The sequence below is a fragment of the Scylla paramamosain genome, chromosome 32 (assembly GCF_035594125.1).
Source record: "Scylla paramamosain isolate STU-SP2022 chromosome 32, ASM3559412v1, whole genome shotgun sequence".
Taxonomy (NCBI): domain Eukaryota; kingdom Metazoa; phylum Arthropoda; class Malacostraca; order Decapoda; family Portunidae; genus Scylla; species Scylla paramamosain.
The window spans coordinates 4,638,755-4,662,927 of NC_087182.1; the positions used below are offsets into that span (position 1 = coordinate 4,638,755).

At 42.1% G+C, this 24,173-nt stretch overlaps 3 protein-coding genes across 10 annotated transcripts in view; 1 reads left to right on the forward strand and 2 right to left on the reverse strand.

Moving 5' to 3' along the window:
• The window catches only part of LOC135088865 (glutamate receptor ionotropic, kainate 2-like), a 43,552-nt gene extending 29,001 nt beyond the window's left edge, over window positions 1–14,551 (reverse strand). For 2 of the 4 annotated variants that reach the window (XM_063983923.1, XM_063983920.1), the window contains exons 1-3: window positions 13,770–13,879; window positions 6,503–6,588; window positions 5,417–5,460 (exon numbers count right to left, since the gene is read on the reverse strand). In XM_063983923.1, coding sequence (XP_063839993.1) covers window positions 5,417–5,460; window positions 6,503–6,588; window positions 13,770–13,877 — 238 coding nt within the window. In that variant the 5' untranslated portion in view covers window positions 13,878–13,879. Of the gene's footprint in view, window positions 1–1,439; window positions 1,573–5,416; window positions 5,461–6,502; window positions 6,589–13,769 lie in introns of those variants that run through there. The other 2 variants (XM_063983921.1, XM_063983922.1) reach the window with 2 other exon arrangements.
• Window positions 1,834–13,446, forward strand: LOC135088868 (myosin light chain 1). 5 transcript variants are annotated; one of them, XR_010261155.1, is made up of 7 exons: window positions 1,834–1,943; window positions 2,578–2,608; window positions 7,155–7,463; window positions 8,408–8,587; window positions 9,706–9,836; window positions 11,019–11,066; window positions 12,512–13,446. XR_010261155.1 is itself a non-coding variant. In XM_063983930.1 (6 exons), exons 1-5 carry the CDS (start codon window positions 1,941–1,943, stop codon window positions 9,815–9,817), a joined length of 465 nt encoding a protein of 154 aa, XP_063840000.1. In that variant the 5' UTR covers window positions 1,834–1,940; the 3' UTR covers window positions 9,818–9,836; window positions 12,512–13,446. The 5 variants fall into 5 exon arrangements, 2 of the variants coding, with proteins under 2 accessions (XP_063840000.1, XP_063839999.1); XR_010261157.1 differs by having other exon boundaries at window positions 8,408–8,494; window positions 9,783–9,836; XR_010261156.1 differs by lacking the exon at window positions 11,019–11,066.
• A 1,700-nt stretch (window positions 14,552–16,251) lies between the features above and the next one.
• On the reverse strand, window positions 16,252–22,407 carry LOC135088870 (nudC domain-containing protein 1-like). The gene is made up of 10 exons (XM_063983932.1): window positions 22,155–22,407; window positions 21,374–21,522; window positions 20,861–21,049; window positions 20,476–20,683; window positions 19,821–20,033; window positions 19,512–19,670; window positions 19,053–19,213; window positions 18,802–18,963; window positions 18,387–18,549; window positions 16,252–18,077 (listed from the first exon to the last, which is right to left on the reverse strand). The coding sequence occupies exons 1-10, from the start codon at window positions 22,279–22,281 to the stop codon at window positions 17,839–17,841; spliced, it is 1,770 nt and encodes a 589-aa protein (XP_063840002.1). The 5' UTR covers window positions 22,282–22,407; the 3' UTR covers window positions 16,252–17,838.
• Window positions 22,408–24,173: the final 1,766 nt, after the last annotated feature.

Genomic DNA, 24,173 nt, shown 5'->3' on the forward strand with positions numbered 1-24,173 from the left:
GCATCTCTTTTACCTTTACTTCATCTTCTTTCTCCTCTTCTTTATTTCTCTTAGTTTACTGTTCTTTTCCTCTTTTATTGCTTCTCTTCTCTTATTTTATTTCATTTGTTTTATATCCTTTCCTTCGTTTACTGCATCTCTTTCCTATTTTTTTTTATCTTCTTTCTTTCATATCTTTTTCCCCCTCATTTCGTCTGTACTCCCTTTATTTCATCTCCTTTCTCTTATTCTTTACTTCTCCTCTCGCTTTATTCTCCTTCTCCCTCTCACTACATCTCTCCTCCCCTCATTTCATCTCCCTTCTTCTTTATTCTCCTTTCACTTTATTATTCTGCTCCCCTCATTTCATCTCTTCTTCCTTTACTTTACTTCTTCTCCCTCTATAAACATTCCTTTCCTCTAACTTCATTTTTTTCCCCTCGTCCTCTCTTTTTTCCCGCCTCTATTTTGCCCACTTCAGTTATTTTGTCTTGTTTTTTTACTATCTTTGATTTACTTCATTACTTGACCTTATTTTTTTCTTTTTTCCTTATTTTTATTTCATTTGCTTCCCCTTTCCTTCTCCTTTACGTGATTTATTATGATTAGTAATCTATCATGTTATTTAACCTACCTTTATTAGTATCTGTTTATCCCATATATTATTCTCTCTTCTTCGTATAATATTGTATTCTTATGCCCTACACTAGAGTATGCTTTCCCTCCCTCTGCATGACAGACAGCTCGCTCCTCCTCTCCTCTTTCTCCTCCTCTTTTTTCCTCCTCCTCCTCCTCCTCCTCCTCCTCCTCCTCCACAGGGGTTCTGGTCCAAGATGAGTCATTCAAACAGTCTTGGTATGCACGATGGGTAATCTCAACTTGTGTTCTCTTTGCACGTTTAGCAGCAGCAGGCTTCCCTCTCCGGGTGTTCATGAACAGGCTTTTTTTATGGCGAGGGTCCAAGTGAAGGACTTTATGGCGAGTAAGTCAAGCGGTCGTGCTGACGGTGACCCAGCTCAGGGCAAAATAACAGGTGTTTCCAAGGCTTTAGTGGATTTTTTTCCGTTTCTTTGATGCCTCAGATGGCATGTGGCGTGTCCTTCTGTGCCCGTGTCGCTGCCTTGATTCTTTGGATGATTCTCCACGCCCCTCACACTGCTGAGTCATGAGCTATTCCTCCTGGCCAGGGGAAAAAAGATAACTCGCCTTGTCCTCTCTCCTCTTCTGTTCTCTCTTTCTAAGGAACACTTGAACACATGGCAACCTGCAGTCAGAGCAGACAAATTTCCTACAGGTGTTCCTGCCGCCCACACGCTGCCGATACCCCGCCGTCAGGGGCCCGAGGGGCGCCTCCCTCTTCCACTCCCTCCAGGGGACCGGACGTGAGGTAACTGATAGAACAGGTATGTGGGGCAGCGGCCCAGGACAGCGCCCCTTAAGTGAGTGACGGTGAGACACACCTGTCGCCCTCGAGTGGCCGGGGCCTGAGAGACTCCTGCGGCCGCAGCCTCCATCCATCAAGGTCACGCCGGATACTTGGACGCCGTGACCCACGTGGCGGCTGAGCCATGGCCGCCGCCAGCCGTTGGTGGCGACGGCGGCGGCGGCGACGAGGGGCGGCCCCGAGAGCCTGGCGGCTCGGTGGAGAGGGCGGGGGTCCTGCAGCAGGCGGCGCCGAGGGCGATGAGCGAGTACTGCAAGCGATCGCGACCTGCCGCCGAGGAGCACAAGGCTCAAGTTTCCTTTAGCAGCGTGTGCGCGCCCGTTTAGGCCGGCCCTCCGCCGCCCGCCGCCAGGATTAGACAATGTAACCCGGACGGCATTCCGGCCAAAAATACCCCCTCGGGCCACGACGCCAGCGCCATCTACAAAGTATAAAATTATCCGCCGTGAGTGAATTCGTAGTCACTTCAGGTCTGCCTTTTGCCCCGTTGACGTGGTGTGCTAGAGGCTAAGTCACAATGGTAAGTGTTGCCGCAGCCAGGATGTAGTGGTGCCGTACAGTGGAGTAACATAGTGCAGCATACAGTGAAAACACGCCCCGTGCAGTGCCCCAAGTGTGCCAGGATGTAGAGCCGCGCCGCCTCAGCCCCGCCCTCCCCTGGGGGTGCGGGGCGTGGGAGCGTGACCCGTGGACCCGCCGACGGTGTGGACAATAAGGAAACCCTCCTACAGGCAGCTCCTCATAGGATAAGGATGCCTGGTGCAGGATTCTTAACTAAACCCCGATTAGCTTTCCATCCCATAACTTTCCCGTCATGCGGCGATAGCAAGGCGTGGCGTTCATGCAGCCACTCCTCCTTTACTTTAAGAGTCACCTCGCCCGCGTCCAGTAGAGACCCTGGATATGTGCATGATGACGATGACACGCCTGGCTCGCCGCCGCCGACACCGCTAAGGAATCAGTCACCAGCACTCCAAGCCATTCCTGTCATGCCTTGGTGCACTGAATGAGGGGCAGACTGAGACTCCCTAGCGGTGGACAGGCGTGGCGCTGGACGTGAATCATCATAACACGGGGATGCGGTGGACGCGGCGAGCACCTCCCTCCCCTTCCTTGAGTGCAATAAACTAACAATTCTTTCCTTTCTTCCCCAGGCTGCGGATCTCAGTGCTCGCGACGTTGAGAGTAAGTAAAAGGATCATCCCGCCCCCGCCCCCGCCCCTTCCCCGCCACGCCCCTGCCCCGCCCCACCCATGTCCCGCCCTGCCCTGCCCCGCCCCGCCCCTCCACGAGCACACATTCCCATCCCTCACGTCATCCACCATTTTCTTAAGTTCTCCATTCCACGAAAAGGAAGAAAACGGAGAACAAGTGCTTAGAACCTCGGAGATAATGAACAGAGTACCACTAAAAGAATACGAATTTTAGAGAGGCAATACCACTGAATGAAAGAGAGAGAGAGAGAGAGAGAGAGAGAGAGAGAGAGAGAGAGAGAGAGAGAGAGAGAGACTGGAAGAGATGGACACAACCAAACAGTACGCGAATAGTCTTATATGGTTGGCTTGAAATTGGCCGCTTCTCACCCCCCCTGAGCCCTCCCCCTCTCTCCCGCTACCTTCTGCCGGCTAGTAACCAAAAATACCCGCCTCGCTCCGGCCTTGGCACAGCAGACAACCACCAAGTTCCTTGACGCCGGCTATTATTGTCTAAAAATTCCTTCGACTTAGTCACTCGCAAAACGTCGACTTTCTATCTACCCAAGCCAGCGGAACACTAAAGCAAATATGGATGCCTCGGTAACCGCCTTCACCTTCAGCCTTCAGCCTTCGCTTTGGAAACTGAAGTCAAAGGAAGTCAAGGAGATTTTTGCAGCAGCCTTGCATCAGTCTTTTTTTTTTTTTTCCGGGATTGAAGTTGAAAGGAAGTTATGGATTTTTTTACGATAGTCTTTCGGCTTTTCTTTATTTCGAAACGGAAGGTGAAGGATGTTACGGATATTTTTCAATAATCTTTCATCTTTTTTTTTCTTTAACTTAAGTCAAAAGAAGTGATGAATGTTTTTTGATAGTCATTCAACTTAGCTCCTCTCTCTTTTTTTTTTTTTACTGAAGTAGGAGGAAGTCATGAATATTTTTTCGAAATCTTCCATCTTTCCTTTCCTTTTCTTTTAACTGAAGTCAAAAGAAGTAACGGAATTTTTTACTACAGTCTCTAGTATTTTCTTTGATTTTTTTTCATTGAAACTGAACTTAAAGGAAGTGATGAATATTTTACGAAACAAGACGCGGATTTTTTTCTCTTTAGTTATGATTACAATTATCATTATCACTATCGTTATTTTTTCATTCTACTTCAATAACGTGACTCGAGGTGAAGTCTGAAGAAGAGACATTGATATGGAAATGGCAGACATGCACACAGAGGCGGCAAATCAAGAACTAAAGACTAAATCTGGGAAGACAAGAAAGGATTAAGATACAAGACATGAAAAGGCGGCAGGAGAGAAAGTGAGGCTCAATAACAAGAAATAAAGGATAAAGAAAGAATAAATCAAAGAGAAGAAAGTAACAGAAACATGAAAAGCCGGAGAGAGAGAGAGAGAGAGAGAGAGAGAGAGAGAGAGAGAGAGAGAGAGAGAGAGAGAGATGAATAAGTCGATAGCTACGCCCTCTACCCACGCATAGATGAGAGGATGAGTAAAGTGCCCAGTGTACCACGTGACCCGCCACCCTCCGTCCATCAAGCTATATATGGCTCGAAGCTTCGGCCACAACGCTCGACACTTCCACTGAAACCTCCAATTGGATACTTTGAAACTCGATACCTCGCCGCCGTCACAGCCAACAAATTCAAGGCTGCGTGACCCAAAATGGAAAGCTAGTACATCATATTGGAAACTGACCGCAATATGGCGCCGCAGCGAGGTCATATGGCGCCGGCAAGTTAACGAAAGTAAATAAAAATAAACGAAACTTCACGAAGCACTTAAGGATTGAAAGACAAATGAGCATCGGGAATTATAAGTGAACTGAGACCCAAAGAGGCATTCAGGAGGCTTCACGCATTGCCAGTGAGATGGAAACTTGTGAGAAAACAAATGAACATCGACGCTAAGGACAAGTATGGCTCTCGAAAGATTAGAAGTCGGATTATCTTCAAAACTCTCAGGAAAAATAAACTTCACATCAAATTCGTATGACTTGTATAATGAAAACAAATGAGCATCAACAATAACAACAAATATGGCTCTCGAGGACATAAGAGTCAGGCTGCAATACCGAATTATCTCCAGAACTCTTATAAAAACAGTGGAACTCCGAATTTTCCCCAAGCGAACTCCACGACACCGAACTCACTTCACTTAGATGATGAAAACAAAAGAGCAGCGAGTAAAACCGAAACGCTGAAAAGACTTAAGAAGGAAACACCGCTACATCAGTTCCTAGTCAAATGCTCAGTATAGATTAACAAACTTGGCAGATAGACAAATATTTACAAAACTACTATAAACTGGAGCGAATCAGACTTAGCAATATTCATGCAAGGCGCCACAGAAGAAGTACAAGACTCAGAGAAGGATGTTTTAGGTTACCCTCGAAGAAACATGGTCCTTTTCTTTATCGTTGGCCCCTTGCAAGCTCTTAAAAGTATCCCCTGAGCACGGCCCTTAACTAAGAGGACCCGGGACTACACCACACACACATTACCTTATATTTTGCTCCGCCTTTAGTCAACCAATACCTGTTTATACGGTGTACTTTATACTTCACCTTACGTATATATCTATACTTAGGACAAATTTATTCACTGGTTTAGTTGTAGAGAACAGAGAAAAGTAGTGGTGGTGGTAGTAGTAGTAGTAGTAGTAGTAGTAGTAGTAGTAGTAGTAGAAAGTGTAAATGATGATAACACACTAGTACATACATTAACTACTACTACTACTACTACTACTACTACTACTGTTCTCTGATGTAAATATTAAATGAAACTGACCTGATTGATAAAGGGTTGATATGGGATTGATGTCACGTCGCCTCCTGTAACCAAGAACAAGAAAAAAGAAACATAAGTAGAACTATCATGAAATCTCTCTTGGAAATTAACCTTGCATAGTAGATTCACAGATTTTTATAATAGTTAACGTGTTCATTTGTTTACGTATGACATTACAAAAGAATCAAGGAGAAATGCTATATATATATTTTTTTTCTTTCAAGTCAGTAACGTCATGCAAATAAATAAACAAATAAATCAATCAATAAATAAACAATAGTAATAATGTTGATGTTGATGATGATGATAATAATAATAATGTCAACAACAATGATAGTATTAGTACGTGGTAGTATTAGTACGCACTTATAGTAGTAGTAGTTAGTAGTAGTAGTAGTAGTAGTAGTAGTAGTAGTAGTAGTAGTAGTAGTAGTAGTAGTACCACCACCACCAACAACTCTCTCTCTTTCTCTCTCTCTCTCTCTCTCTCTCTCTCTCTCTCTGACAGACACACGCAATACCCTCACAACCTCACAACCTCATTCATTCAGAGCCCGGGCTTCCCTATGACGCAACGTGACACTCCAGAGCCTCAATAACCTTAGATTGGCACGATAAACACACACACACACACTCTCTCTCTCTCTCTCTCTCTCTCTCTCTCTCTCTCTCTCTCTCTCTCTCTCTCTCTCTCTCTCTCAATCTTACAACGCAATTTAACAGCTGACGAATCTATCAGGCTAAACTGAGCGTTGCCACCAGAGAGAGAGAGAGAGAGAGAGAGAGAGAGAGAGATGGGAGGAGACTGGTTAGGTAGCGGAGGGAAAGAAAATGAAGAAAATGAAAGGCAGACTTAGCAAAACGAAAATTGAAATAAAAAATGGAAAGTATAAAGTTTTCGAGAGAGAGAGAGAGAGAGAGAGAGAGAGAGAGAGAGAGAGAGAGAGAGAGAGAGAGAGAGAGAGAGAGAGAGAGAGAGAATCATGTTGTGTGAAAGGAGGAAAGAAGGAAGGCATGGAGCGAGGGAGAGGAGAGAGAGAGAGAGCAAAGAGAGAGGGGGCGGTAAGAGGGGCAGGCTGTGGTTACCTTATAAGGTGTGGCACTATTCCTGAAGACACCTGATAGCAGAGCCAGTGCCAAGGCGGGAGGGCGGGGGAGTGAGAGCCAACCAGCTGAAAACCCTGACGCTATTATTATTATTATTATTATTATTATTATTATTATTATTATTATCATGTTGGTACAGGTTGTGGTTGCAGTGGCAGTCGGTTTCATTATCATTTATTATTATCATCATCATCATCAGTAGTAGTAGTAGTAGTAGTAGTAGTAGTAGTAGTAGTAGTAACTATCATCACTTGCTAATTGAATATCAATTTTCATGCTTTCGAAGTAATAAAAATTTACTATCTTTTCTATTCACTTCCTTTTAGAGTGGCATCAGTTATCGTGGGTTTTCTTTTTAGTCTTCACAATCATTAGTCTTCACATACAATAGAAATAAACGAGTGATTTTACTTTTATAAGCCTCTAAGAAATATCTGTTCCTGTAACTAGGCGGATAAGACTCGTGTTACGCGTTGTACAAAATATTCTTTCGTTATCCCAAATGTTACGCGCTGTACAGACTTCTTAGTTAACCTAAATATTACTCACTGTACAAAATATTCCTTCGTTAGCCCAAATGTTACGCGCTGTACAAATCCTTCCCTTACTCAACCATCTGTGTTCCTTACAGGGGCGAAATTCGCCTTCTCAATCTATGACTTCGAGGGCAAGGGCACCATGGACGCCTTCTACGTTGGCGACTGCCTGCGCGCCCTGAACCTGAACCCCACCCTGGCCGTCATAGAGAAGGTCGGAGGCAAGACCAAGAAGAAGGAGAAGATGCTCAAGGTCGACGACTTCCTGCCCATTTTCGCTCAGGTCAAGAAGGACAAGGACGCCGGCTCCTTCGAGGACTTCATGGAGGTGCTGAAGCTGTACGACAAGACTGAGAACGGCACCATGCTGTATGCTGAGCTTGAGCACATTCTCCTTTCCCTCGGTGAGTACAGAGGTGTGCACAGGGGTCACCAGTGCAGGCCAGCAGTGCACCTCTCAGATACAGTGCTAGGTGGCTGGATGGACTCAGTAAATTGGTTGTCCCTGCCGAGTCAAGAGTGTTAGATTACTGCAGTAGCCTTAGGAATCGGTCAATAGTGGTTGATGACTGGGACAGACTCAGTAATTTGGTTGGTACTGGTGAGTCAGTAGTAGTAGATGGCTAAAGCAGACTCAGTAATCAGGTCGTTAGCGCTGAGTTAATAGTGGCTGATGATCGGAATACACTCAGCAATCAAGTTGTTAGCACAGACTCATTACTAGTAAATGACTGGAATAGACTCAATCATCAGGATTTTACCAGAATCGAACCACGCGCATTTGAAGGCCAGAATTACTCGGCCACTCCTTACTCCTTTATACTATCACTGGTGTCACTGGTGTCTTGCAAAACAACACTCTAAACACCTTTCATTAGGGAGGAACCGTAGCAGGGAAGAACCAATGCTGTCAATGGTGTCTTGCAAAACGACACACAAAGTTCTCGTTTAATGCGGGTCATGGTGTAGTCTGAATCTGCACCATACGTTTTGTTATGCCTAGAGAGGGTCAGTTGTATCTTGCAAAGCGATACTGTACACTGCACCTTTCATAACACTAAAGGAGGGTCAGCAGCAGTGAGGAACCAATACCGCTAGTGGCATTTTCCAAAACAATATTCTTTCATTAAGCTAGAGGAGGAGGAGGAGGAGGAGGAGGAGGAGGAGTAAAGGACCAATATTGTTCGTGATACCTTCCAAAAACAATATCCCTTCATTAATCTGAAGGAGAGGAATAAACCAATGCTCCTCCCAACCAATACTCTTTCATTAAGCTAGAGGAGTCGTAGCAGTGAAGGAAGAATACTCTCAGCATCATCACTAACCTTCTCGTCTTCCCCTTCGTCAGGTGAGCGCCTGGAAAAGTCTGAACTGGAGCCCGTGCTGAAGGACTGCTGCGACGAGGAGGACGAAGATGGCTTTATTCCTTATGAACGTAAGTCCCTTCTTCACTCACCTACCCCCCCTACACCCCATCCACTCCCCCTTTCTCCAGTTCCCATACGTGTCTCCCTCCCACGGTCCCCCAGTGTATGTGTGTATGTTTGTATTCTGTAAGTCTCTTTATCTCCATTCCCCATAGCCCCCTCCCCAAAATGTATTCTCCCTCTCTCCCTCCCCACATCTCTCTATCTCCCTCACCAATCTTCCCAATGTATGTATGTATCTATGTTTGTATTCTCTCAGTCCCTTATCTATCCCTCCATCCCCCATAGCCCCTTTCCCAATACGTCTTCTCCCTTTCTTCTTCCTCCCCCATTTCTCTTCCTCCCTCCCCCATTCCAGCCTCGATCACTGGAGTTCGTAGGTATCTTCCTCCTCTCCCCCCATTCCCTCCCGTCCGTCCCACCGTCCCTCCCTCCTGCAGATCTCCCATAGTTATTCGTATTGTACGCCCCCTCCTCCTCTTCCTCCTCCTCCTCTTCTTCCTCCTCCTAGTAGAATGCCCCTCTTCCCCGCATCCAAAAAGTCATAAGTTCAAGTTTCATTGTATCAAAAGTCTGGGGATATTTTCAGTTCATTGTAAACTTTGCATCCCCTTTTTTCTGAATTCCCTTTCTTTATGTTGCGAAAGTTTAGTAGAGCCATCATGCTACACAGTGGTATATTTTGTATTTGTAGATTTCTCCCCTCCTCATCTCCCCCTCTCCCCTTTTTTTCCTCTTCATCCATTCCGCCACACTGAAAAAAAAAATATATAATTGCATTTGACAAAAAAAGAAAACAGAAAGGAAAAAACAGTGTGGCATAAAGTCAAAATCACTGGTCTGACTTTCCTCCACTTCCTCCCTGTCTAATTTCCCTCCCCTCTCCTCCCCACTCGCCCCCCCCTTCAGCTTTTCCCCTCTCTCCCCCCCCAGCCACTCCTCCCCTCACTTCCCCCTTTGCCTCTATGCTTCAGTATAATAAATCAGTCCCTTTATCATGACAAATATTACCTCTTGTTACTACAGCAAACTTAGCACATTCATTTATGATAAATAAGAGTGACTTGAATAGTTTAAGGTAATCTTTCCTCCCTCCCCCCCCTCCCCCCTCCCTCCAACTCGTCCTCTCAAACCACCATGAACTTCTTTCTCTCTCTCTCTCTCTCTCTCTCTCTCTCTCTCTCTCTCTCTCTCTCTCTCTCTCTCTCTCTCTTTCAAGCCCCTTCATCGCCTCCTTCACCGCCTCCTGCAGTCCTTCCTTCCCTCTTATTGCACTAAGCCAACGTTCCTTTACAGCTTTCCTTCAGAAACTCTGCAAAGATGTCAAGTAAACACCCAAAGTATCTATGCGTAAGTAAATGAATACTCCATAGAGAACGACCCGTGTGTGATGTTCCCTCCCTCCCTCCCCCCACCTCCCAGCTCGGCATTACTCCCTCCCTCCCTCCCTCCCTCCCTTTCACCAAGTAGACCTCCCACCGCCCTCATTGCCTGGACAAGATAAGGGTCAAAATAGGATGGTTTTTTTTGCAAGTCTGAACGAAAAGTTGCTCATAGTATAGTGTATATTTTTTTTACTATTATTAGGTACCCAGTTGTACATAATTATAGCACCGTGTTTATTTACTTTTTTCTCTCTCTTATAAGTATTGTTGTTGTTGTCAGTGATCCTACAGGACAGCTGGCTTGCTTTCTTGTGGACTTGACTACAGTTTTTGTCTTGAGAAATTTTCCATATATTTTAGAAAGCATGTCCCCTGCTCGCTCGCTCCTTGTCTCGTTTTTTTCTCCCTCCCTTCCCTCCATTTGCGCTCCACCCCCGCCCAACTGTTTCTCCCTCAAAAAGTAACGCAACACAAGCCAAACAGCAAACCCGCAGCCCTGCAAACATAGCTTAGACCGTTCGCATTAACTTGGCGAACATGACTCCACCCCTGTCTCCTCTCCCGACCGATGTGATTGGCTTCCCTCGATATTAAGTCCCGTCCCATCCCAAGGCCCACCAATCACGGGTCGCGAGGTGGAAATGGGAACAGTTGATTGGTTGGGTTGATACGGATGGACCAATAGCAGCGTGAAGCTTCTAAGGATTGTGGTCGTCCATCAGTAAATATGCTTTGAAACTTTGACGCAGACCATTAAAAACAACTCGATGCTCACACGGTTCTGATTCCTGAGCATTTGCTTCTCTGCACTAAGGAGCATAAAAGAGAAATAAAGATGAAATTACAACTTGCATGTATGATAAAGGATAATCTAGGCCACTATTATCACAAGACTAAGGTTTCCAGCAACTAAATGCCAATATTATTTTTATTTTGATGCTTTAAGCTCCTGATAATGCAAACTGTAAACTATTCCTGACATTATCATTATTATTATTATTATTATTATTATTATTATTATTATCATCATTATTATTATTATTGCTTTCTCTATATTTTCTTGTGACCTAATGAATGAAGTAGAATATGATAATGTTGTCCTTGGGTTAGTGTACTCTTGCATTACAATGTGGTAATTATCTTGCAGCCTTCCTAAAGAGAGTTTTGGCCTTCAAAATCTAAGAGGATGAGTCCAGTAAGTTACCCAAGACTGGCTTTCATAAACACGATAACATTTTTTTTTTTTCCGTTTTCGTTTTCCTTTTTGGCTGCGTGTCAACATCTGTAACCTTTTTACAAGCATTTTTATATTTTGTCCGTGTCGTACGATTCTTATGTTACTTTCCGTTTCTTTTATTATTATTATTATTTTGCCATTATTATTACTGCTATTGGAAAAAAAAGTACTTTCTGATTTAACGTTTTCTTATTCTTACTACTACTACTACTACTATTTCTACCTTTTTTTACTATCACTGCTGCTATTGGCGTTATGGTGACAAGTTTTTTTTTATTTTATTTTATCTTTTTTTTTTCATTTCTTTCCGTTCTTTTCTTTACCAGTCATGTTGTCGTCCGTGTGAACCGTTTTCTTCTTTACATTTTACTTTGATCTCAACCACTCGGCTTTTCTTTATTTCCTTTATTTATTTTACCTTTTCTACAGCCACGAATTCCATGCGGTTCCTTCATTCCTCTGTTTATTTCTGTGATTTACCGATTTGCTTTTGTTTTTTCTCTCTTCCTTCAAGTTTTACTTCCGTATACACGTATTTTTTTTTTCTTTTTTTCTTGATTACGTTCTCTCGTGTGCTATTTTACCTCCTCATTTGAAATTTATTATCGCTTGATGGAGACTTTGTTGCTCTTCCATACTCCTGTCCCTCCACTATGACGCAAGTGAGTGTAAATCCCCATCAACTAACTGTATATCTCACAACACCCTTTCAATATACACAGCGTGACTAATCAACAAAACGTAGTAGTATAAGCTTAGAAGTTAAACATCTTAGTGTGTGGAATTGCCTATAGTGTTTTTAAACGCTGATGGTCTGAGTGAGGACCTGGCAGGAGTGATGGTCTAAATGTGTTGTATTTTGACCTGCTGTGACGCAATGTTGTATTCAGTTTCCCCTATTAGCATAAAAAATAGCGTAATACAAATTTATGGTCGCTAATAAAATGCAATACTGTGTTAACTATTCCCAATGGCATTAAGAATACTACAATACAAATTTATAGTAGCTAAAAAGATGGATTACATTATTCATTCTCCCTATTAGCATAAAAAAAAAACAGTGCAATACAAATTTACAGCCGCCAAGATGTAACACAGTGTTAATTCTCCCCATTAACATGAAAACCACTGTAATGCAAGTCCATTCTTGCCACTCCTCTTCAGAACCCTCAGTATAGAAGGCTTGGATAAAAGATAAATGAATATACAAAATAAGAATGTCAGAAAGATGAGACCTCTCCAAATTATTGCAGTAAATCACCTTAAAGCTTCACCGGATCACTATTTTTTGTGAAGCATTTATTCCTAAAGTCCAAAATAAGCTTTTTTTTAATTAACATAAATGGGAAGAGCTTTGCTATGTAGTTATTGTGGTTTTTAATTATTGCTCTCCTCTGTTGCAGCTTTCCTGAAGAAGATGACTGCCATGCTCTAAAAATCCGTTCTCCATCTTCAAGTTTTGACGTCAGTACGGGAGTGCGCATGCGTACAACACCATCGTCATTCGGAGTGTCATTGCAGTGTACAATCATTCTGTGAGCACAGCTAAACCACAGACATTTTGATTAGTTATACTTACATGTAAAAAAAAATAACATAAAAAAAAAACAAGATGAAGAAGAATATCGAATCTCGAGTTAACAACAAGCGAACGCGCAGTCGTAATAATAATAAATAAATAATACTATTAATTAATAACAATAATAATTCTTTGTCGTGCATTACATATTAATTTCTCAAAGCACAAGAGGCACCACCCGATACATGCTCATTTTGTCCTTCTGTCTCTGTGTGTATGTGAGTGAGCGCGTGCGTGTGTGTGTGCGAGTGCGTCCGTGTAGCAGCGTGAAGGTCCCATGGATCTTTGAAGCGTCTTCTTTTCATCCACGCTGGGCCTCGGGGGAGTAGGGGTAGTAGGCACTAGGCACGGGTTGTGTGTTCATTGATGACCAGACCTGAAGTGACCATTGTGATCCGCATAGCTCGCCCGCCCAACGCCATCTCGCGGTGGGCAGCTGAACATGCCATTCAAGTACCCAGCGCAGCCCCGCCCACCACCTGAAGCTCTCCATCAGGGGCGCCTTATCGGTACCGCCACTCCCGAGCCTCCCTGCCTACCCTGCCTCCCCTACACGCCCAAGAGAGCCTCTGACACACTCGAGGAGGTGACCAGGGGGAGTGTCACAGTCAGCCAGTCAGACGATCGGTAACAAGGCCCCACTTCAGTCATCAGTCAGTCAGTCAGTCAGTCCGCCCTGAACGGCATCATCTACTAACTGCTGTCTGTAGGCACATTGGTTAAGTTCTCTATCGTCTCAATAAAAGAAAAACATCTTGATTATCTGTAAGTGTGTTTTTCCTTTTTCACTCCTCCTACATCCTGACACAAAGGAAGATGGAACAAAGGCATTGAGAATACTACCAGCACTACAAAACCAATATAAGGATTACAGTCACGCATCCTGATCCTCCTTCTCCTATATCTATTTTCTTTCCTTTTATTCCTTTCCTTAGCTATCTGTTCCTATCTCCCTCCACACACTTCAAGACGAGGACAACAGAACAAATACTTTTCAAAACGTTGGTAACCCTCAAAGTACTGCTCCATGAAAAATTAAATTTACACATCAGTCACTACTATAAAAAGAGCAACATTCCTACCTTGCTTTCTTGTATAAGTTCCCCACGTGAAGCAGCGCCGTGGTGGAATGTGGAGAGATGCTTATACCACCATCCACCAGAATTTTGGACACCACAGGAATCGAGCATTGTAAACATTTATAATATTGATCACTGTAAGCTTCCAGTAATATTGCTACCATTTAAGTATCTATTTATATGGTACACAGATGTCTTTTTTTTTTTTATGTAAGATGGGTACTGGCTAAGGGCAATACAAAAATTAAGATAAAAGAAATAAAAGAAGACCCACTGAGGTGCCAGCCTAAAGAGAAAGCATCAAAAAGGATTATAGTAAGACTGCCAATAACAATTCACATTATAGAGGGCCAATGACATTCCAAAGTTAACAATATACTCGCTGTTATACGATTATACTGTAACATATAAGTAAATGTATGAATAATAAACACAAGAGGTAAGTATAAAGAAATTTGAACATTGCTGGCATAAGTAGATATGAACAACGGAATCCTTGAGCTCATACTAAATTCAATGACCAAACAAATATGTAAATAGATCAATAAACAAGACCAGAAAAGAAGTAAAGAAACTTGAATATTGCTGGCATTAGCAATTATGAACAACAGAATGCTTACGTTCATAATAAATCCCATAAGCAAATAAATAAATGGTAAATAAGAAAACAACTCGGTTACGTAAAGAAACCTAGATATTGTTGTAATAATGAATAACAGAAATTAAGTTCAAAATAAATCCCGTGAATAATAAATAGATAATAATAAAAAAGACAAGATAAAGAAGGAAGTAAAGGCAGGTCTGCACGCCAATGAAAATGTTGTTAGAAAAAAAAATAGAAATAAAAAAAATAATATATATATATATATATATATATATATATATATATATATATATATATATATATATATATATATATATATATATATATATATATATATATATATATATATATATATGAAAGGATTTAAAACAAGAAAAGGGGTAAGGAAACATAAACATACCTGGCACAATTCAAGTGATTATCAACAAAACCCATATTAAGTTCACCTTTTAGTAATCCTACCATTGTCACTACTTCTAGAAATTAACCTCCAATGCACGTCAATGAAAAAGTTGTCTTAATCCTGAAAAAAAAAAAAGTTAATTGAAAAGGTTTAGCTCATCAACCCTTAAAAAGAACAAGAATAAGAACAAGAATGACAAAAACAGTGGGAGATAAGATGCTGAATTGTAACAGATGCTCTCTCTCCCTTACTAAGATTATTTCAATGGAGCAACACATTCTCGAGCAAACAAACTTAAAATAACTATCACTTTCACTGCTCAACAATTTTTTTCCTTCAATACTCATAACTTTTCAGACGTTATTCTATGTTTAGCTTTCATAAATATTTCCGTAACGTAAAAATAAATAAAATAAATAAATAAATAAATAAAATAAATGCACAAACCATTTTTTAGTGCTGGGAAAGTTCTAAGATGACGCACCGCAGCAGTTAAGGGAGTTAAGAGAAACAAACTATAGAAACCTCATGTTGATTCCAGTATTAACTCAACGCCCTAAGTTACGAAGTGTTATAAGTACGGGAAGATAAGAAGTCCGCTAGCAGTCACAGAGGTCTGACAAACATGTTCATTAATAAAGAACCACGAAAAATAAAACTAATGTCCACTTTCCAGCAAGTAATACTTCACTGGCATTCCTTTTCTTTTCAAAGCACTCGATCTCTGAGCTTCTCACACGCCTTAGTACTGAATCTGCCAAGCTTTGCAGACGGCTCCTACTTGATGAAGCAGCCTTCCTACCTTTATTTTTAACTAAAGCGACATGTCAACTCAAAGGATTTTAATAGGTAAATATCATAGGCCAGAAGTTGTGACATGTCAAGCCGTACCTCTGTCAACCCCAATCCATGTCCGCCTCCCCATCCCGACATTTTTCATACCCCCTCCCTTTATATATATATATATATATATATATATATATATATATATATATATATATATATATATATATATATATATATATATATATATATATATATATATATATATATATATATATATATATATGTGTGTGTGTGTGTGTGTGTGTGTGTGAACAGAGACACAGAGTTTCTTCTTCATTTATTGCAACGTGTCACCTTACGCAGAAGGCATCATCAGGCTAAAAAAGTAAAATAATATTGAGTATATCGTAAAACATAAAAATATAAAACATTTATAACACAAAGATATCCCACAGAGGGCACGGCAATGTGAGACAACATGAACAAAGGGAACATGTAAACATAGGTGAAATGCCCTCTGTGGGATATCTTAATGTTTTATATATTTATGTTTTATGTTATACTGGCCAAGGGTAACAAAAAATTATGCGAAAAAAGGCAAACATATTTGATTGGCTTGTGCTGGTTTACTAAGTGGTGTTGCATACTTTTCTTCTCTAGATGATCAGTTCCAGACTAATTTGCGAATTGACTGTGGAGAGAGAGAGAGAGAGAGAGAGAGAGAGAGAGAGAGAGAGAGAGAGAGAGAGAGAGAGAGAGAGAGAGGTGAGGAAGAGGGTGAAGGAAGGAAAGGGAAGGAAAGACTACTGGGGAACACAGTCCTAGAATGGGGTGTTGGGAACCTGTCCAACCTCCCCCCCCCCATTATCCACTTGTAACACGAGGTGAAATGTGAAGGGGTGGCAGAGTACATGCTGTGCTGTCATGCGTAGAGCAAAAATCCCTGCCTTACAGACTCATGTACTCCAACGTTCCCTTCCAGCCAACCAATGTTTGACGTAAGGTGAAATTTCGTGTCATTTCCTCTCGAATCATCTTTCCAAACATCCTGAAAGTCAAAGTAAGAAATGGTAGGCTAAATATGAAGGTATGCATTTTATTGAAGGTAGGAGAGGGCAGGGGGACCCATGTCTAGGCCTCTCAAACATGGCCTGACGCCTAAGACTTGCCAGTGTATGATATTTACTGTTCATAGCAGGGGCGCCAAAACACAAGTGTGCTTGGCAGTTGAGGGGATTTGCGAGGCGTTTGTGCGTTCGCATACTGGAACACCATTCATGGACCGAGGCAAAAACATGTTATGGAACAGGAACATTCGTGAACCGAGGTTTCGATGTACAGACATGAGCAGAATGTTCCGGTACTAATTTGCCTAACCTGTACAATTAGGTGAGTAACGTATACTCAGCATAAAACACCACACATGCAGAACATTAAGTATCAACTTGCATAATTCCCAGGGACCTAAACTAGGTCTATTTAACAATATCAACCTACTCACTGGTCCAAAGATAAATCCTCTTTAAGTGACTACATTCACCAGTAACTAAAAAGATGGGAAAGGTCTCCAGATAAAGAAAACCTCCATCATTAACACTGCCTATCATTGAAGCACCCCTCTGTCTGGGTGTCACCAGCCTTTTACACCCACTTTCTAGGTTCTTGGGAGACAAATGGAGTTTCAACCCTGTATGAGTTTTCTTTTTACCACAGTCAATAACTATTACAACCTGCAATGTGTTGCATACTTTAATCTTGTAATGGCAGACTGTGGAGAGAGAGAGAGAGAGAGAGAGAGAGAGAGAGAGAGAGAGAGAGAGAGAGAGAGAGAGAGAGAGAGAGAGAGAGAGAGAGAGAGAGAGAGAGAGAGAGAGAGAGAGAGAGAGAGAGAGAGAGAGAGAGAGAGAGTTCCTACTCATTAGTTAATTTTGATGGTGTATGTGAAATGCTCTTACCTGAATACCATTTCAAGTGTACAGTATTTCATTACTTTCATTACAGTGCTTACAAGGACTGAGGATACACAAAACAAGCAGCAGAGAGAGAGACAGTTCTTTTGTTTCCTCTGACACACTGTTTCTTCTACTCCCTTGGCTGCTAAAAGGAGGTCCGAGTGAAAGTTACATTACAATAACAATTCAAAACTTACTCCATCTGTGGAATGAAACTTATATAAATTTTCAGACTCTAACTTCACGTAGATGCAGAACAATGTGTAATCTTGTGGAAAAATGTAAAAACTTAAGCAGAATGATGATGCCAAAATACAAATCACAACACTAGGAGTTATGCACACAGTAGGCATACAGCATCTTGTCTGTTAGCACAAAGAGAATGTTGGGTGTGGCACACAGACCCAGCACCTCGGAGTGGCTCTTGAGGGAGATCACCAGCTGGCGGGACACTTTGTGGAGGCGACGGCCCGACTTCCTGTTTCGCAGCTCCCCCTGCAGACCCTCAGGCTGGAAGAACACATACACGTGGCTCCGCACTTCTGCCACAGCCACGTACGACAGATCTGTGGGTTGATAATTGTTTTAGCAACACTTGATTACACACATGAACACATACATGTAGTTTATTAATTAGCAACGCTTGGTTACACACAAGCACATTCTATATGTTACGATTAGACAAATATGATCTCAAGTCCACAAAGTCCTTCTGTACTACACACAGACACATGACTCATGATAGATCTGTGGGCTGGGTGATAGTTTAGCAACACTTCATTACACACAGGCTCATTCTACACTTTATCATAAGACAAGCATGAGCCACAGTCCATAAAGTCCTTCTGTACAACACACAAAAGACTCATCATGACCTTGTGCTCCACATGTAAACTTGGCAGTGGTCTTGGAGGCCCTCACGAAGCCAAAGGCGTGATAGGTGGCCAGGTGGTCAAACTGGACTTCCCTCTTTGGCTGCCACAATACAGCATCCACATCATGTCTGATGCAGAAAGCTGGCACACTTGCCTCATCCACCTGTGAGGAGAGCACAGAACAAATGTAAAGAATGAATGAAAAATGGAAAGAAATTAGCGAGAAGAGAAAAACTTCAATGGAGAAATGGAGAGGAATGTCATGAGATCAATAAAACCTATTATCCTTCCCAGATACCATGATACACTGGCATAGACTGTTGTGGCATGCGGGGCAAAGCACGACAGCAGACAAAACCCAAACTAAGAAAGACCAACATTAGGCAAGTGCACAGTTTATCATAACAAAATTCACCTGCATATTGAAGAGGTGTTGAGTGGCTCCCAGCTGGCCATAGTTTGTCAACTGGTGGGAGGAGCCATCCAGGCGCATGAGAAGCAAGTCCTCAGATGCCGTGTCACAGTCCTCAAGCTGCTCAGGATCATATGCTGGCTTGTCTAGGTTTGGATCAGGGTTCTGAAGAGGAGTAGGAAGAAGGGTGAGCTTCCACAAAAAATTATAAGTCAGTGAACAGCAGTGAAGAGTCAAGAAGGCAGGTAACACACCAGTTTGTCTGAGGTGAGATGGGCAAGGTTCTGGTTTATTTCTTCCAGCATGGCTGGGTCGAGCACCTCCTCCCCCCACACGTCATCCTCGGAGGAGAAGAGGGACTGCCACCTCTCCCCCTTGATGGCCTTGGGCAACACCAGCTCAAGCTTCTCATCACCTGCAGATTAAGACACACATTATATGCTTTCATTATTTTTACCTGTACTTCATGAATGAAAGCACAAGCTGTTCAATCAAGTTTCAGATATCTATTTGGCTCGTAGTCATGTTATGGCAAATCAATCATGGATATTTAAAAATTCTTTTATACCTCTGGTTACCTATTTTTCTCAGAAGCAATTCTAAAATTCCTGGAGTACAAGAAATAACAGTAATTTACAAAAAAGTTAATCTGTCTGGAGGTGGAACATTTTTTTGGTATAAATACAAATATTCATAATATACACAAAACAAACCAATGGTCCATGTGGCCAAGTCTTCCTTGATGGGGTGCAGAAAGTGTGCCTGGAGGGAGGGTGTGTCTTTGATGTGCACATCCAATTCATTCACAGTGATTTTAACCTGCATCTCATCCTTGGTGGCTGACCCAATCTTCAGCCAAACAGTGACATCCTCTGAGAATGAATTTATGATATGAAATTACAGTGAAATTAATAATATAGGAAAAATGCAAAAAATATTACAGTACTAATTGATCAGCACCTCATCACTCGTAAAAAGGACAGGAAAGAAAGAAAAGCAGCATGAGCACAGTATTCTCTCACCATCATTCTGCTGAAAGGTAAACTTTGGCTGTTCCTTGGAAGACTTTTCTGGCTGAGGGTTTGGCTTGGTGACAGGCTTCACTGAGTCACCCACAAAGAAGTAGTTGGAATGACACAGTAGCAGGAGGCCTGTTCCTTCACTATCCACAGTACAGTACTCCAGCACACCTCGGCCAGCCACTGCCCTGCTGCAGCTCACCTCCCACCCTGACTCTGCAAAGATAATGTTCATGAAAAGCCTTGACATACATTTAGATCACAGGTGCTGTCAGTTCAGGAAGCAACGTTAAGATGGTTTGGTCATGTGATGAGAAGAAATGGAGAAGAGCAAATTGCAAGAAAAGTCATGGAAATGGAAGTGAGAAGAATGCAAAGAGGAAGACCAAGGATCTGGTGGAAGGACTGTGTTGATGACATGAGGGACAAAGGATTAGATGAAAGAATGTTTCAAGACAGAAACATATGCAAAAGGTTCATTAGAAATGGTGGCCCTGAATAGGAATTAGGCTGGGAGGAAGATCAAAGCTACTGTGTGTGCAGCTCAGCGGTAAAGTAGTAGTCCATCAAATTTGATAATGGCTTGAGTTATGCTTGTGTATGTGTGCAAAATGCATTAATCTAATTTCTTGTCACTGGATGGACACAAAAGCCACACCTTTCTCAGCAAGAACAAGCCATCGGATGAGGTGCACTGTGGTGTCTGTTTTTGAGCAAAAAGCCTCGTCTGCCACCACAAGATCTGGATCCTCGTGGAGTTTGCTGGGTGATGTGATGGAGACAAGGAGACAGTGCAGCTCCCTGTTGTCACCCTTCACTCCTGCATAAGCAAGCACACCGTGGTCACTCTTCGTCTCAAAACTTGCCTGTAATACAAAATAAAGCATCACTAGAGTCTTTAATGCTATTTTTATGTAGAGCAAAAGCAAGTTATCTCTTGGATAAGAAAATTTTGATGTTTCCATTTACATCTACATTTCCTTGATGAATGTTTGGCAACTCCTTTCCTAAAGATCTTCATTCACACCGAGAGAGAGTCGTACCACCCAGCTGTGTGTGCTGGCGCGGTCCTCAGTCTTCAGCACAGACAGCTTCCCTCGGCCGTCTGACACCACGGCCAGCTCAGAGGTTGGAAACTTGAGGCTTGGTGGATAGTAATAGTCTCCCTCCCCTTCTGCTGCCTCCCCAATCTCTGCCTGCCAGGTCGCCTCCCCTACACTTAGTCTTGATCCCTGAAGGCAAGACCAGGATATCAAGAATTAGTGTTAGACTCTCAAGTGCAATGATGGAGAAAAAAAGTTATTATAGTGCTTATTTTTATATAAAGCATATACATGCTTCATAATTGTGATCATTACAGTGCATATTTAATAAACTGACTTTCATTAAGCAGTAAAGAATTACAGTGTTATCTTTTTTCTCATAAGACAAGCTTTTGTGACTGCTATCTTATGATGTGTAACTTCAGTACTGCACTGGAGGAAACTCATAAACAGTGAAATCCTCTGACTAGGGAAACGGGAAAAGAAGAAGAAGAATTTCAGTGGAGTGCTCACCTCCGAGTAGCTGCACTTCACCAGGTGGCCTCTGGTGTTGAAGAAGTACACAGAGAGGGGATGGAATGGGTCTTGGAACAGGTGGTTGTGGAGTGCCTGCAGTCTGGTGTGCAGGTAACATGTGGACTGACAGACCTTGTGCTGCACACCTATGTGAGGAAACAATTGTTAAGATATTCCTCATTATAGTAAAAATTAACTCAAAATTATGCAGCAGGCTTACAGAAATAAAGCTTTGCACAACATTTCCTTGTTTTTACCTCAAGAAACAGTAGAGAGGTGAAAAATAGTTAGATGCAGACCCGGTCATGATCAACACATTAGACAAAATTAAATTAACTAAATGAGGGATGAATGGCACTCACACTGCAGGAGGAGCAGAACATCCATGAAAGGTGACCCTGCATGAGCATACATAGCTCCCCTGAAAATGCCAAACTTTGTCCCTGCAATAAGCTAAGTTATTCTCTAAGCTAATAAGAACACTGATCTGTCAGCAGTTGATTGACTGATAGCTTGAATTAGCTTTAGTAGAATGGGATGTCTAGATAAACACAGGTAGGTTATTTGAATAGATCAATAATGGTTTAAATTACTTTTATGTCAGGTGACAGCAAATTACCTTCCCCATCCAAATTCCCGTTTCACACCATTCCTCAAAGATGAATGGGATGGGATAGGACAGGGAAGCGGCCCTATCACATACATTCACCATAACAAATAATAAAGAGCAATTCTGGGCAGGAATACACAAAAAAAAACCCGGTTCCCGATAATCTACCGTCAGAGGCTGGGCGGGAGTAGACAGTCAACTCGCTGTCACTGGATAACTTGTACCCCTCGAAGTCAGGGTCGAAGAGTTCCCGGTGAGGCTTGAGTCTGATGCTCTGGGCCACTGCTTTCGCCATGTCTAGGGAAACAGCTCTCGGATGATAGGAATATGAGGAATATATGGCAAAACATGCACACCACGCTTATCCCTCCCCGCGCTGCCTGACTTGCGGACCTCCTGTAAACAAACTGACGTCAGGATTACAAGAGGCACGAGCCCAAAGAAACTCTCTCTAGCTTCCTTGGAGCTGCATTACCAGAGAGAAAATAACACAAATACATAGCTACTGATGATTTACAGTTAATGAGACGCCCGATATACGTTTATTAATGTTCAGGAGATCCCTCGTAAACGTTTATTAATGTTAGGAGATCCTGATAAACCCATGGGTGACATCGAAAAGAAGAATAGGGTAGGATAAAACAAGCAGCTATTGATAGATTAATATTAGTACGATCTCTGGTAAACGTCAGGAACACAAAGCCAAGGGGGAGCCCAAGGAATGACTCTCTAAGCTTCCTTGGTGTTGCATTACCACGGGAAGTAGCTACTGATGATTTAATGTTAATAATGAAATCCCAGGTGGATGTCATAAATACAAATCCAAGTGATACACAAGGAAGTTCAACTGCAGCTTCCTTACATTACCAGGGAAAATGAAACAAGCAGCTACTGATGGTTTGATGTTAATTAATATACACAAGGTATATAATAAAACAAGCTGCTAATGATGGTTTAATGTTAATAAGGACATACATATGCAGCACAGAATTACTACAGGATTATTTGGGGATTAATAGGATAATAATAAAGAATGAGACGTGACAAATTCGGCGGGAACCGAAAGAAAACACCCGCCAATGTCAGTATTCCTCCGTCAGCTGTGAGTGACAAATAGGCCAATCATTTCCTCTTTTCCCCGCATTCAAATCATTGGTGTATTATTTACACATAATTCGTTTATCAGCGAGTGCCGTGAGATGCCTCGAGCTAAAGAGGAACAGGAGTGCCAGTCGCCTTGAAGGTAAATTGATTAATTGTAAACTTGTTGATATAAGCATTGAATTTGTTTTTGTTTTACAGACCCCCGCGCTTGTTGCTCTAGCGGGCTACCCCCCCCCCCTCTCTCTCTCTCTCTCTCTCTCTCTCTCTCTCTCTCTCTCCCAGAATCTTTACAAAGGAGACTGACTAAAAGCATAAAGTAAATAAGGAGTATTCCTCATGAAAGGAGACCGAAGCTTAAAAAAAAATAAATACATTCCTTAGACGTAGCTTATAAGGGACCTGATAGAAGTATAGGAGATAAAACAAGAGTACCGTAAGCGAACTTTTCAGGATCAGTAATCAGGATAGAATAAGAAAATGAGTAAGCTTGTAAAAAAAAAAATAATAAAATAGATAAATAAATAAATAATAATAATAATAATAATAATAATAATAATAATAATAATAATAATAATAATAATAATAAATAAATAAATAAAGAAGTGGTTCTCAAATAAAGTGGTAGATGAATGGTAGATTCATCAATCAGGTTGTTAGTGCTGATACATTAACGAGCTTTGAAAGACGAGATAGATTTATGGACGGGGATGATAGGTGGAAATAGGTAGACGTGTTTCATACAGGGACTGCCACGTGTAGGCCTGATGGCGTTTTGCAGCTTCCCATACTTTCTGATGTTCAAACCAATACTCTATTTTTAGTTCATATTTCATGCAGTGACCGCCACTTGTAGGCCTGATGGCTTCGTGCAGCTTCCCGTATTTTCCTTTATTACTATGTTCAAACCAATACTCATCTTAGTTCTTAACCCGTGGAGTTTTTAGAGTTTAGCTTATCATTTATAACCCTCACGGCCCGATACACCGCCAGGCGCACCACGTTGCAGACAGTGAAGAACAGCTCCACTGTCGTGATGAAAGACGCCCCCAGGAAAAGGCCCATCTGCCCGCCGAGGTCGCCTGC

Excerpts from the sequence above, each read along its gene's own strand:
- LOC135088868 (XM_063983930.1), top strand. Across the intron at positions 2,609-7,154 it reads CAGTGCTCGCGACGTTGAGA|GGGCGAAATTCGCCTTCTCA; the intron begins GTAAGTAAAAGG and ends TGTTCCTTACAG. Across the intron at positions 8,495-9,782 it reads TGGCTTTATTCCTTATGAAC|CTTTCCTTCAGAAACTCTGC; the intron begins GTAAGTCCCTTC and ends GTTCCTTTACAG.
- LOC135088870 (XM_063983932.1), bottom strand. The coding sequence starts at position 22,281 with ATGGCGAAAGCAGTGGCCCAGAGCATCAGACTCAAGCCTCACCGGGAA. Across the intron at positions 20,034-20,475 it reads GCTTGTTCTTGCTGAGAAAG|AGTCAGGGTGGGAGGTGAGC; the intron begins GTGTGGCTTTTG and ends TTATCTTTGCAG. Across the intron at positions 19,671-19,820 it reads TACCTTTCAGCAGAATGATG|AGGATGTCACTGTTTGGCTG; the intron begins GTGAGAGAATAC and ends ATTCATTCTCAG.